The sequence below is a fragment of the Myotis myotis genome, unplaced genomic scaffold (genome assembly GCF_014108235.1).
Source record: "Myotis myotis isolate mMyoMyo1 unplaced genomic scaffold, mMyoMyo1.p scaffold_m19_p_9, whole genome shotgun sequence".
In the NCBI taxonomy this organism is placed as follows: Eukaryota; Metazoa; Chordata; class Mammalia; order Chiroptera; family Vespertilionidae; genus Myotis; species Myotis myotis.
The window spans coordinates 56878317-56892061 of NW_023416401.1; the positions used below are offsets into that span (position 1 = coordinate 56878317).

Genomic DNA, 13745 nt, shown 5'->3' on the forward strand with positions numbered 1-13745 from the left:
AAAATATATTTACAAAAAGAAAAAGAAAGGTAAAAGATTTTCTCCTTAGATGTTGAAAAGTGGCCTTGCTAGTTTGGGCACTTGAGACCTGACCTCTGTCATTAGCTGAAGGCACTTCTGCAGAATTCTCACGGCATCTGTGGCATGAAGGCTGGCGAAAGGTGGCACCTGATGTAGACAAGTGCCCATTTACCTGAATCCAGACGAACTCACATATATCTAATCCCAGAATTGGTTTGTAAGCAGTGCGGAAAGCTAACTGATCCTCATAATGACAGGTAAACTCTAAAATGCTTTGGAGACATCAAGGAGTTGTCGATGATGTTGTTGGATTCGTGCTACACTTAAATCAGTGAATTCTAGCTCTTTAGACGGATCATGTGGAATGTGTCTGTCAACAGCTATTTTATCCTCGGTGATGCAACCTCTATTCTACTCTTAGCATAAGCTGGATTCTTACTGCTTCCCATCTCTGTCCAATGGGATTTTCAACCCCATGGATTGGGTTCTCACAGCTCAAAGGGCACAGTGGTGTCTTGACCCATCTCTGGGGCACTTGGTTGATGGCAGATGCTGTGCCACTTGGTTGACCAGACTACATAGTTGCTCATTCTGAATGAGCAAGGGCTTACTGTGTTTACTATGACTTGCCCCACAAAGTCTGCCCTCTTATCAGGTTATTTTCTACTCCCTAAACCAGGGGTGGGGAACCTTTTTTCTGCCAAGGACCATTTGGATATTTATAACATCATTCATGGGTCATACGAAATTATCAAGTTAAAAATTAGCCTTCTATATATATTTTTTTAAATATATTTTATTGATTTCAGAGAGGAAGGGAGAGGGAGAGATAGAAACATCAATAATGAGAGAGAATTATTGATTGGCTCCCTCCTGCACACCCCCTACTGGGGATCGAGACTGCAACTCGAACCCAAGTATGTACCCTGACAGGGAATCGAACCGGGACCTCTTGGTCCATGGGATAATGCTCTATCCACTGAGCCACCGTAGCCGAGCCTGCTATATTTGGTCAAACATTTAATTAACTTACCCCTAATGCCTTGGCAGGGCCAGACCAAATGATTTTGTGGGCCTTTTATGACCCATGGGCCGGACGGTCCCCACCCCTGCCCTACACCATTGAGTGTAAGGACAAGCCAACCAAGCAGGTGTTCCTGTTTGTCCCCCCTTTCTTCCCCAGAGACCAGTGAAGAAGAGCAAAAGATTTCCGTTTCCTCAGAGCCCTTTCCCACATGCAGGTGATGAATTCTGAAGTGCCCCATGAATGGGGAGCACTGTGAATAGGGTATTGTATCTGGGAGGCTGCCCTGCGGAAAGGAGGAAATCAGGTGGCCTGGGAATTGGGAGGGCCATTCTGAAGTGCAAGCACCGAAACTAATTTAATGGAGAACCATAGGTAAAGGCCCTCTCCTCTCTGGGCTCATTTCCTCAGCTATAAAATGAAGATAGCCCCAACGGGGAAGGTGAAGGTGGGCTGGGCAGGCCAGGAGGGCACAGGGGCTGAGAATCACTTGGGGAGGCCAAGGGAGGGCTTAGGCCAAGAGCAGGGATTTTGGCTTATTCTGGAGGGAGTGAGGTGGGAGGGACTTCTGCGAAGGCAAGTGGGGTTGTTAGGGGCATAGATGTGCTCAAGTCTTTTTTTTTTTTTTAAATATATATTTTATTGATTTTTTACAGAGAGGGAGAGGGATAGAGAGTTAGAAACATCCATGAGAGAGAAACATCGACCAGCTGCCTCCTGCACACTCCCCACTGGGGATGTGCCCGCAACCAAGGTACATGCCCTTGACCAGAATCGAACTGGGGACCCTTGAGTCCGCGGGCCAATGCTCTATCCACTGAGCCAAACCGGTTAGGGCTGTGCTCAAGTCTTTAAAAGATCAGCAAAGAGCCCAGCTGGCGTGCCTCAGTGGTTGAATGTCAACCTATGAACCAAGGTCACGGTTTGATTCCGGGTGAGGGCACATGCCAGGGTTGTAGGCTCAATCCCTAGTGGGTGGCGTGCAGGAGGCAGCCAGTCAATGATTCTATGATCATTGGTGTTTCTATCTCTCCCTCCCTCTCCCTTCCTCTCTGGAATCAATAAATTTATTTTTTAAAATATAAAATAAATACATAAAATAAAAGATCAACAATGAAGAGAAAAGCCCAGGCTGAAGCTGGGAGATAGGAAAGGCAGTGGTTGTGTCAAGGGGCTCTCCTTGCCTCCAAACATCTCCCTGCTTAGGAAAATCTGGAGATGGACTCCGGTTAGGAAAGGGGGAGCCACATGGAAAGTGTGTGGAGGACAGAACACTGAAGGTCCTTGCTTTGGGGATCAAAGGCCTAAGTGAGATGCAAAACACATCCAAGGGGCTTGTCGCGTGGATGAAGGTGCAGGAGCTCTGGGTGGCATGGCAGGTGGATATCAAGGGGCAGCCCTCAGGGGCAGATGCCCTGTTCTCATCTTTTCTCTAGCCCAGTCCTTATCAGGGGCTTAGCAAGTATTTGCAGGATAAGGAAACTTGGACTTGACACGATGAGAAAAACTTCCTAATAGGAAGAGCCACCTGGAAATAGGACAGACATTCTTAGAGGTAGTGAGTGTTTGAGCAGGAACTGGAAGGTTGTCTGGAGTCAGGTGGAGGGAGGCTACACATCAAGAAAGGGCTGAAGACAGGCCTGGATGGTGGCTCCCTCCAGCTCTGGGGGTGTGGGGATCCGCCTGCATTGAGCTACCTCATTGTGCTCCCTTGGGTCTCAGGGTATCCCTGGGTCAGGACCCAGTGTCTGGGAGAAGGGGGATGGTGCCCTGAGAGGGCAAGTGAGCCCAGGAAAGGAAGGTGGACCCTGCCAGAGCTGAACCGGCTTGTGTGAAATCATTCCGAAGTAGGACCAGGGAGCAAATCGAGCAATGTAGGGTAATCGTGAGAAAGGTAGGGTCCTGCCTTTGAGGGGGTGGGGGGGCAGGTGGGGGCTGGTGAGGCTTCTGGATGGGTTTGTATCTCCATGGAGTGGATATCCTACTGAAGTTGGGGGAGGGAGCCATGGGAGATGGAAAGACCCAATTCCTTGGTGGCTGAGTCACACCAGGGCAGGACTGGGTTGACAACGGAGCACCTCCCCGCCCCTCTGCCCCCTCCCTCCTCAAAAAGAGGAGGGCTCTTTCCCTGTTGACAGTTCTTCCTCTAATTGCAGAGTACGGTGTCAGCAGGCCCCAATTAAGGGCATTATGTGCTCTATGAGATACTTCTGCTGCACAAGCTCCCCAGGCTCCTTGGTCTCTTTCAGGACTCAAACTCTTCGGTGAAATATAAGTGTCTAGAGCAGTGATTCTCAACCTGTGGGTTGCGACCCCTTTGGGGGTCGAATGACCCTTTCACAGGGGTCGCCTAAATACATCCTGCATATCAGATATTTACATTACGATTCATAACAGTAGCAACATTACAGTTATGAAGTAGCAACGAAAATAATTTTATGGTTGGGGGTTACCACAACATGAGGAACTGTATTAAAGGGTCGTGGCATTAGGAAGGTTGAGAACCACTGGTCTAGAGTAAGATTTATAGACTTCCCTTCCCTCCAACTCCACACAAAAACAAAATAGCCCATGCCTAAAAAGACTACCTGAGCAGGTCTAATATTAGATCAGCAAAGCAAAATTTTGTGGCGAATTCCCCACACTACAGGGGCCTTGGTTCATCAAATGCTCACAAGAACCCTATGCAGTAGGCGGAGTTATCAATTCCATTTTATGGAGAGGAAAACTGAGCCCCAGAAAGGAGAAGTCACTTATCCTGGGATGCACAGCTAGTCGTGGCAGAGCCTGAATATGGACTCAAATTTGTCTCACTCAGAGACTGAGCTGTTAACCCTGCTCAGTACTGTCAGTGCCACACAGGGGGGTGGGGAGTGACTTAGGAGAGACTAAGGGAAGGTGATTGCTCTTCCGCTATCCCTTGCTGAGGCTTGAATTCCATGTATAATGCCTTACAGCAATGGTTCTCAACCTTCTGGCCCTTTAAGTACAGTTCCTCATGTTGTGACCCCATCATAAAATTATTTTCGTTGCTACTTCCTAACTGTAATGTTGCTACTGTTATGAATTGTAATGTAAATATCTGATATGCAGGATGGTCTTAGGCGACCCCTGTGAAAGGGTCGTTCAGCCAACAAAGGGGTCGCGACCCACAGGTTGAGAACCGCTGCCTTATGGGCTATTTTGTAGGGGCAGTTCACCATTATTTTTAATTTTCTGTTCAACCCTATGAAGTCAGCAGGATAGCTTTATCATGCCCATTTTACAGTGATGCAATGAAGCATAGTAACATTCATCTCAGGTAAAAACTGCTGTTTGAATTTTAACCCTGCTATTCTGGCTTCGGTACACACCTGCTTGCTTAAACAATAGGGTAGTTACCTCAGTTTCCAGATTGAGACCCAGAAGCTCACATAAATCACCCCATTATGTTGCCAGCCCACATCACAAAGGTTATTCTCCTGTGTCTGAGGGCCAGAACCACAAAATTGCTTTCCTTAACTCAGTGGCTCTAGGAACTGAAAGTATAGATAACCTTTAGAGATTATTAACTTTGCTCAATTTTGCTTCTGTAAAACTGCTTTTGCAAGGTAATTCCACATTCCAATGTCTAGCAGGATGTGGTTTTCTTTTTGTTTGTTTGTTTTTTAAATATATTTTATTGATTTTTTACAGAGAGGAAGGGAGAGGGATAGAGAGTTAGAAACATCGATGAGAGAGAAATATCGATCAGCTGCCTCCTGCATACCCCCCACTGGGGATGTGCCCACAACCAAGGTACATGCCCTTGACCAGAATCGAACCTGGAACCCTTGGATCCGCAGGCTGACGCTCTATCCACTGAGCCAAACCCGTTAGGGCTGGGATGTGGTTTTTGCCTTTATAAGCTGGCTATTGCTCTCACTCAGACGCTACAAGATTTGGAGAGCATTTTCCCCCCTCGTAGCCACCAGCTTTGAAATAAATGTGGCTCCTTAATTCAACTTCTTGAGGCATCCTTGTGTGATTCGTGGGGTACACTACAACATTTGGAGGCCCCAGCGAGATCCAGCCATTAGGGGGCACTGGTTCAGACACCGAGGGAGGCCAATCTTCCCTGAGCAGGTCGTAGTACAAACGGCTCTGCCAGACTTAAAGGACGTCCCGCTATCATCACCAGGTGAGGTACTGTTCACAGATGGGAGCAGCTATGTTCAGGATGGAATCCAGTATGCAGGGGGTGGTGGTAGTCACTCTGGACCGCACTATTTGAAACAGGGGAACTTCAGCATCAAAACCTAAACTTTTGGCCTTGAGCCAGGCCCTCCGATGGGGACACAGTGCCATCTACCAGGAAAGAGGGTTACTAACTCCAGCTGGAAAGGACATTAAAAATAAGGCTTAGCCTTATTAGAGGCCATCTGGCTTCCCAGAGCAGTTGCAATAGTGCACTTCGAAGGTCATCAGAAAGGGGAAACAATTGAAGCCTGAGGAAATCGGGCTGCAGACCAAGCTGCCAAGGAAGCCGCCCAAAAACCAGTGGGGCCTTTACAAGTCTTACTAAATCTGCTGGACCCAGACTACCACAAACCCCCTCTTACACCAAACAAGAGGAGGAATTGGCAGAACAGAAGCAAGCTACCAGAGGATCAAATGGTTGGTGGACTCTACCAGATGACAGACTGTTGGTCCCAGAGACTCTATGTTGGACAATAGTTGCCCAGTTACACCAGGCTACCCACCTAGGCATCACCAAGACTTCTGAACTTTTGTGAGGGAGGTACTACATACCAAGCTTAGTTAAGATAATTAAAAGCATAGTCACTAGATGTACTGTCTGTGCACAGGTGAATGCTAAGCAAGGTAGGGGGGTCCCCCTGGGAATTTTGGCCTGGGGAAACTCCCCAGGAGAGCATTGGGAAGTAGATTTCACAGAGCTCAAGCCACGGGTGGCAGAGTATAAGTACCTGCTAGTTTTTACAGACACCTTCTCAGGTTGGATTGAAGCATACCCCACGAAGACAGAGACTGCCTCTATAGTGGTCAAGAAATTACTCCAGGAGATTATACCTAGATTCGGGCTACCAGCAGTCATAGGATCAGAAAACGGCCCTGCCTTTGTAGCCAAGGTATCTCAAAGTATAGCTCAAGTCATAGGCATAAATTGGAAACTCCATTGTGCATACCAGCCACAAAGTTCAGGATAGGTATGAACAGGACTCTAAAAAGGACTTTAACTAAATTTATCCTAGAAACCAGTGAAAACTGGACCAACCTCCTGCCCTTCGCCCTCTTACGGGCCAGGTGTACCCCCTACCAGGAGGGGTTCTCCCCTTTTGAAATCATATTTGGTAGACCTCCCCCTATCCTACCCAAGGTTAGGGAGGAATTAAAATTTGAAATTCATAACCATTCCTTGCTCAAGTCCTCACAGGCTCTGCGCTATACCCAGAGAGCCACCCATAAGCTTGTGTGAGACGCCTTGCCAGTGCCAACCTTGGGCCCTATACATCCCTTCCCGTCTGGAGACTCGGTGTGAGTAAAGAAGTTCATGACCCAAGGACTAACCCCAACTTGGAAGGGACTACACTGTTATCCTGACTCTGCCCACAGCTGTTAAGGTTGACGACATTCAGACCTGGCTATACCACTCCCAGCTCCTACACCAGGAAACAGCCTGGATCTTAGCAGCCAGTGGCCTCACCCGTGAGATCCCTAGCCTGGGCTCCACGCAGGCCAGGAGGAGGCTGGACGCCTGCAGGAGGGGAACTGGGCTTCAGTGAGGACAGTACTGATGGGGGCTGTGGCACTAGGGGCCTTGGTAACTGTAGGAACATTTTTGCTAGCAAATGAGAAAGTCCAGGGCCAAGTAGGGCTAGATGTGCTAGGGGACAGGAGAGCAAGAACAGAACAGAGAATGCCCTTGAAAGAAATAGGATGAGTAAATAGAAAACTAAATGTGCCAAGCAGGCAGTTAGAAAAATTAATTCAGTCAAACTACTTGTGGTTAGGGGGCATTACAATCCCCTAACTAATGAAGATGAGTCCATGATTTGACATGTACATAAAACCAGTGGAGCCAAAACCGGTTTGGCTCAGTGGATAGAGCATCGGCCTGCGGACTGAAAGGTCCCAGGTTCGATTCCGGTCAAGGGCATGTACCTGGGTTGCGGGCATATCCCCAGTAGGGGATGTGCAGGAGGCAGCTGATCGATGTTTCTCTCTCATCGATGTTTCTAACTCTCTATCTCTCTCCCTTCCTCTCTGTAAAAAATCAATAAAACATATTAAAAAAAAAAAAAAAAACCAGTGGAGAATGAAGCAATGAAGCATAGTAACATTCATCTCAGGTAAAAACTGCTGTTTGAATTTTAACCCTGCTATTCTGGCTTCGGTACACACCTGCTTGCTTAAACAATAGGGTAGTTACCTCAGTTTCCAGATTGAGACCCGGAAGCTCACATAAATCACCCCATTATGTTGCCAGCCCACATCACAAAGGTTATTCTCCTGTGTCTGAGGGCCAGAACCACAAAATTGCTTTCCTTAACTCAGTGGCTCTAGGAACTGAAAGTATAGATAACCTTTAGAGATTATTAACTTTGCTCAATTTTGCTTCTGTAAAACTGCTTTTGCAAGATAATTCCACATGCCAATGTCTAGCAGGATGTGGTTTTTGCCTTTATAAGCTGGCTACTGCTCTCACGCAGGCACTACGAGATTTGGAGAGCATTTGCCCCTTCATAGCCGGCGGCTTTGAAATAAATGTGGCTCCTTAATTCGACTTCTTGAGGCATCCTTGTGTGATTCGCAGGGTACACTGCAACAACAGATGGAGAAAATGAGGTCAGAACTTGTGACTGACAGAGGCATAACTTGAACCCAGGTCTGTCTGACTTCCAGAGTCTGGGTTCTTCTTCCTACCCCACTCTTCCAAAGGACAAGGACCAAGGCTTGCACGAAGCCAAGTCTAGGGTTGGGCCCAGCCAGCAAAGGCATCCCTGTGACTATGGCTACATCTGACCTCCCCTCCTATCGCTTTCCAGGTGCCACCACAAGGGTGAAGGATGCTGCTCTGGGTGTTCTTCCTCATGGTCCTAACTCTCAGTGGTGGCTGCCACTGCTCCTCACACTCCCCGACCCTCAGGTAAGCAGTCCTGCCAACAGGGCCTGGATTTCCACCACCCCAAAACCATCCCTGCTGGAGGAGGGGTGCTTAGAGGATGCAGAATCCAGCCATCAGCTGGCCTCAGCCATCTCCTCAGGCAGCCCCCACTGCCATCTCTGGGAGGGGGACAGACTCTGAGCTTCAAAGAGGTTGGCTAGCCCAGGTTCCAACTCTCTCTGGGGATGAACAGGGAAAAGGGCAATACAAGGACCTAACAGAGACCTAATGAATGCAGCCACCTCTGTCCCCTCACCTGGGCCCACCAGACCACCCTTTGACCTTTGACTCCTCCCACATAGGATGCCACGGTATGCAGATGCCATCTTCACCAACAGCTATCGGAAGGTGCTGGGCCAGCTCTCTGCCCGTAAGCTGCTCCAGGACATCATGAGCAGGCAGCAGGCGTAAGCAGAAGTTCTAGGAATTTCTTTCCACACTGCAGCTGCATCAGAGTTTGGAGGGACCAACTTTGGTTTCTTCCTCTGCAAAGCATCTGTCATTTCTGAACTTGCCGTAGCAGAAGGACCCCAGTGTCAAATCTCAGCTTACCTCTAGCTATTAAATGACTGTTGAACACTTGTTATGTGCTTCTCCCTATGCTGGGCTCCAACAGTAACAATACTGATGGTAGTTACCAGTAGATCGTTACTCTGTGCCAGAAACAAAGGCTGTGCGTTGGGCTATTTACATGCACTTGGCACAGTGCTGGGCAGAGTGAGCCCTTGGTAGTGTTAGCCATTATTCCTCATTTCCTATTTGCTCTAACAACCCTATAAAGCAGGACTCTTACCCCCATCGTCTGGGGCCATTAATAGCTTCTAGAGGACACACACCAAAGAGTGGCAGATCTGGGTCCAAGCAGCCAAACTCCACAGCCCATCCATTTTTCAGTTTTAATTTTGAAAAAATTTCAAACTTACAGTGAAGTTGCATCAATGATACAAAGGACTTCCACATACACTTCCCCATATTCAATGATTTCTAACATTTTTATCATATTTGCTTACTCTATAGCTATAGCTAGATATAGACCTATACATACAAACACATGTGCACAATTATTATTATTATTATTATTATTATTATTGCAGAAATACTTGAGAGTAAATTGCATTCATCATAACCCTTTACCCTTAAATACTACTGTGGGTGTCTCCCAATAGCTAATGAAAGGACATTCTCTTATATAATCACAGAATAATTATCACTTAGGGTCCGTATTAAAATGTCAGCAGTTATCCCAAAATGTCCTTTATAACAGGTATTTCTTTTCCTGATTCAGGATCATGGGTTGTATTTAGTTGTCATGTCTCTTTAGTTTTTTTCATCAGGAACAGTTCCTGTCTTTTAGTCCTGACGAATTTGTTTAATAAAGTCCAGTTGTTTATAGAATGTCTCTCATATTGGACTTGCCTGATGCTTCCTCACGATTAGTAGAGTCAGAGTAAGCAACAGAAGTGTCCTTCTCAGCGCATTGTCTCAGGAGACACATGAGGTCGATTTGTCCCATTATTGGTGATAACTTTGATCACTTGGTTAACATGGTGTCTGCTGGGAGAAAAGTTAATATTTTCCCTTTTGAAATTAATAAGTAATCTGTGGGGAGATATTTTGCAAATGTCTATTTTGGAGCCTCTACTCTTCACTACATATGTACTGCCTTCCTAAATGTTGCTGAATCTAATTCAGTTGGATTAGATACCAGATGTCAGAAAAGGGACACACCCTGCTCTGCTCACTTTGCTCCGGCCCTTCCCAGGCCTCTCCACATCCTACCCAAGGAGCAACCTCAGCTGTTTCTCTTTTTTCTAATGGAATAGAGAGAGAAACGAGGAGCAAGGAGCAAAGGTGTGGCTTGGGCGTCAGGTGGACGGCATGTGGGAAGACCAAAAGCAGATGGCACTGGAAAGCATCCTGGCAGCCCTGCCGCAGAAGCTCAGGTGGGAATACATGCATGTGTACGTGTATGCATGTGTGCGTGTATGGGTGTGCATGCACATGTGTGTGTGTGCATATCTAGGGAGCTCCGAGGCTTCCTTCCCCAAGGATCAGCAGGAAGAGGAACCTCCTCCTCTCCAAAAGCATGTGGCTCTGCCACACCCTCCTGACACACATCGGGAACTGGAGGAAGGGGAGAAAATGTGTGATAGCGACTGGATCTTATCCACTGCTGTGTCTCCATGTGTAGTAAGAGGCTGGGCTCAGCGTCTGGGTCCAAAAACATAACTTACTCAATCGTTCTGGGATAGGACCCAAGAACCTGAATTTTAACAAGTGTTCAGGGCAGGTCTGTTGTGTGTGATCTGAGAGGTGTGCTCTGGGTTCCTTGCCAAGCTCACAAAACTATAACGTCAAAGGAAGACAGCCCTTCCCAACACCCTCAGGTAGACTAGTGTGTGCAGCACTCAAGCAGGGGAGAGAGGGGAATAACACCCCATCTCACTGACCCTCACATTCCCACTGGGAGTCAGGGAAGATGAGGAATGAGCTTTCCCATTTTACAGAGGAGGAAAACTGAGGCAAAGAAGGGGCAGCAGCTGGCTCCAAGTCAGGGACTGGCAGGCCCAGCCGAGACCTGCTGCTTCTCTTTAGTTTCTTCACAAGAAGCCCACTTAGCAGACAGTTTCCCAAGAATGATACAACTATTGGGAGAAACTCTGCTATATTTTTTAGGCTGATTTTCAACTGTGAGCACAAATGTGTCCCAGCATGACTTTGCCAGGCACTTCTGGACCTAGTAAGCAAATCCAGTTTCTCCATGTGCCCTCTTACCTTCCTTCCAACCTTATTAGACACCAAGAGCTCAGAGATCTCACCAACCTCAGTCCTGTGGAGATACAAGCAGCAGCAGGCTGATGGGCAGCTGCAGGAGGGGTAAGAACCAGGATGGGAGGCAGGATGCATATCTGAGCCCCAGGTCTGGTTCTGCAGCCAACTCACTGTACACAGCAAGCTGGCTGCCTGTTTCTTCCTCCGTGAAAGGAGGGGGTTAGCACCGACCACCTCTAAGGTCCCTAATGCCTCTAAGAATAATGCCTACCTTGTGCCTCTCATGCTGGGATTAGGTCATCATTCACCTGCTTTATGGCTCCCACAAGGCCCAGTAGGGTGGAGTGACCCCAAGGAGGGCCGAGTCCTAAGAATGCAGGCTTTGTTCCTGCAGGTGAAAAGCCAGAGGCTTCACAGAGCTCAAATTCACAGAGCAGCAGGAGGGGCCTGGAGGCTGCTATGGCCATTGTTCCCCCTCCAGCTCAATGGCTGCAAATACCAGGGTATCACTGGTGGGCCTGGGAAAACATAAAATAAGAGTAAGTTCTTCCACCTTGATAGTGCAGTCGAACGATTTGGCAGATGGCACACTTTTGCACCCACCACCCTTCATGTCCACCTAACAGCTCTGTAAGGAACTGAGGTTCAGATTTGTCTGTCCTCCTGGCCCTTAAAAACATCCAATGACTTTTATGTGCCAGTCTCTGAGCTGAGGGAATAGCAGGGAATAGGACAGCAGTGGTTCCTGCTCTCATGGAACCCATAATGCAGTGAGACAGACAAAACTTAAGTACTTGTACAGTGGATTATTTAATTTGTGATAAATGGTATGAGACATAAGGGGTAGGGTGAATGTGTGCGCCGCAAGGAATACCTAAGCTAACCCTGCAGTGACTTCAAAGGAAGTGATCAGCCTGGAATCTCAGTGGAAGAAGATTAGCAGAACTGGGGCTAACAATGAGGTTCTTTTTAGAATTTATTTCATGGCACTTGTTTTTGTCTGTCTGACATATTTTACTTAGTATAATACCTTCTAGAACCATCTATGTTGCAAATGGCAAGATTTTATTCTTTTTTATGGTTGAGTAATATTCCATTGTATACATGTACCACCTCTTATTTATCCAACGGCCTACTGATGGGCACTTGGGTTGCTTCCATATCTTGGCTTTTGTAAATAATGCTGCAGTGAACATAGGGTGTGTATATCTTTTTTAATTCATGTTTTGGATTTCTTCAGGTAAAGACCCAGAAGGGGTATTTCTGAGTCATGGGGTAGCTCTATTTTTAATTTTTTGAGGACCCTCCATACTATTTTACATAGTGACTGCACCAATTTACTATCCTACCAACAGTGCACAAGGGTTCTCTTCTCAAGAACGAGGTCCTTTTGGGACCCAGACAGTCTTAACACTAGAACATCCATCCCCCTGGTTTCAACTGTCCATGCCCTAACCTGCCCTTTCTTCAGTCCCCATGATTGAGCTTGTTCTTTCTTTCTGCAACAGGAATTCCCAAGGATGAAGATTCTGCCTGTGTTTTATGCTGCCTGGAGCCAAAACACAACTGCATCCAGTTCAACCTACTTAATTTTTGACCTACTTTTTCTTTTATGAATACAATAAAATTCCCCCATCCTGGTCTGCAGTTCAATTTTCTTTAATCTTCCACCTAATTTGTATGTGTTTTACATAGTTATGTTTCCCAAAGTGGTATTACATGGTATAATAAAAAAATAGCTAACATTTACCAGACTGGGAAGTACCACCTGGGCAGCTTCATGCCTAGAATCTCATATACTCCGTACATAGCCCAAAGGGAGGCATTGGCACCCTTCTCATTTCACAGACAAGGAACCCAGGTACAGAAAGATTAACTGGATTGTTACGGTCACAGCCAACAAGGAGAGAGCTGGGGTTTAAACCAAGGCAGTACAGCCCAGAGCCAGCCTCTTGACCATATTCTTCTATTCTGGGCCAAACTCATCCTTCATTCATTTGATGACTTGTTCGTCTCTAAGCAGTATCATATATTCGTTCAACATATATTTATAGAGTACCTACTATGTGCCAGGCATTGTTTTAGGCACTGGGAATATAGTTCCAAACAAACAGACAAAGCCCCTGACCTCAAAGAGCTTATATTCAAATTAGGGAAAGGATAACAAACACAAGTAAATATAGAATATGTCCAACAGTGGCAATTACAAAGGATAAATATTTAAGGGGGTGGGAATGCCAGAGGGCATTATTTTATCTATAATGTACACATGTGCTGTGTAGTGGTCAGGGAAGGCCTCATTGATAAGGTAACACTTGAGTAAAGGCCTGAAGGAAGCAGGGTGTTGGCCTTGTGGATAACTGGGTCAAGAACATTCCATCCAGAGTGAAAATCCAACACAAAAGCCCTGAGGCAAGAGCAGGGAAGGAGGAAGAATAAGGAGGTTAGAGTGGCTAGAACAGAAAGAAAGTGTTCGAGGAAGGCAAGGAGGCCCAGATGGAGCAGGAGGTCAGCTCATGAGGACCCTGCGAGGCCATGGTAAGGACTTTGGATCTCACCCTTGGTGAGACTGGAGTCATCACAGAGTTTAAGCAGAAGAATGACATGATCGGACCTGCATTTAAAGTCACTCTGAGATGAGGTCAAATTCTGATTTCATTTTTTAAAATATGTTTTTATTGATTTTAGAGAGGGAGAAAGGGACAGGAAGAGAGAAACATTGATCCACTGCTTCATGCACAGCCTGTACTAGGGATCAAGTTGGGAACCCGGGAATGTGCCCTG

The 13745-nt window shown here is 46.8% G+C and overlaps 1 protein-coding gene across 1 annotated transcript; it reads left to right on the top strand.

Annotated features, from left to right (window-relative positions):
- Nucleotides 1-7652: 7652 nt before the first annotated feature.
- Nucleotides 7653-12600, top strand: GHRH (growth hormone releasing hormone). The gene is made up of 5 exons (XM_036323113.1): nucleotides 7653-7870; nucleotides 8071-8171; nucleotides 8492-8596; nucleotides 10013-10132; nucleotides 12470-12600. Exons 2-5 carry the CDS (start codon nucleotides 8092-8094, stop codon nucleotides 12483-12485), a joined length of 321 nt encoding a protein of 106 aa, XP_036179006.1. The 5' UTR covers nucleotides 7653-7870; nucleotides 8071-8091; the 3' UTR covers nucleotides 12486-12600.
- Nucleotides 12601-13745: the final 1145 nt, after the last annotated feature.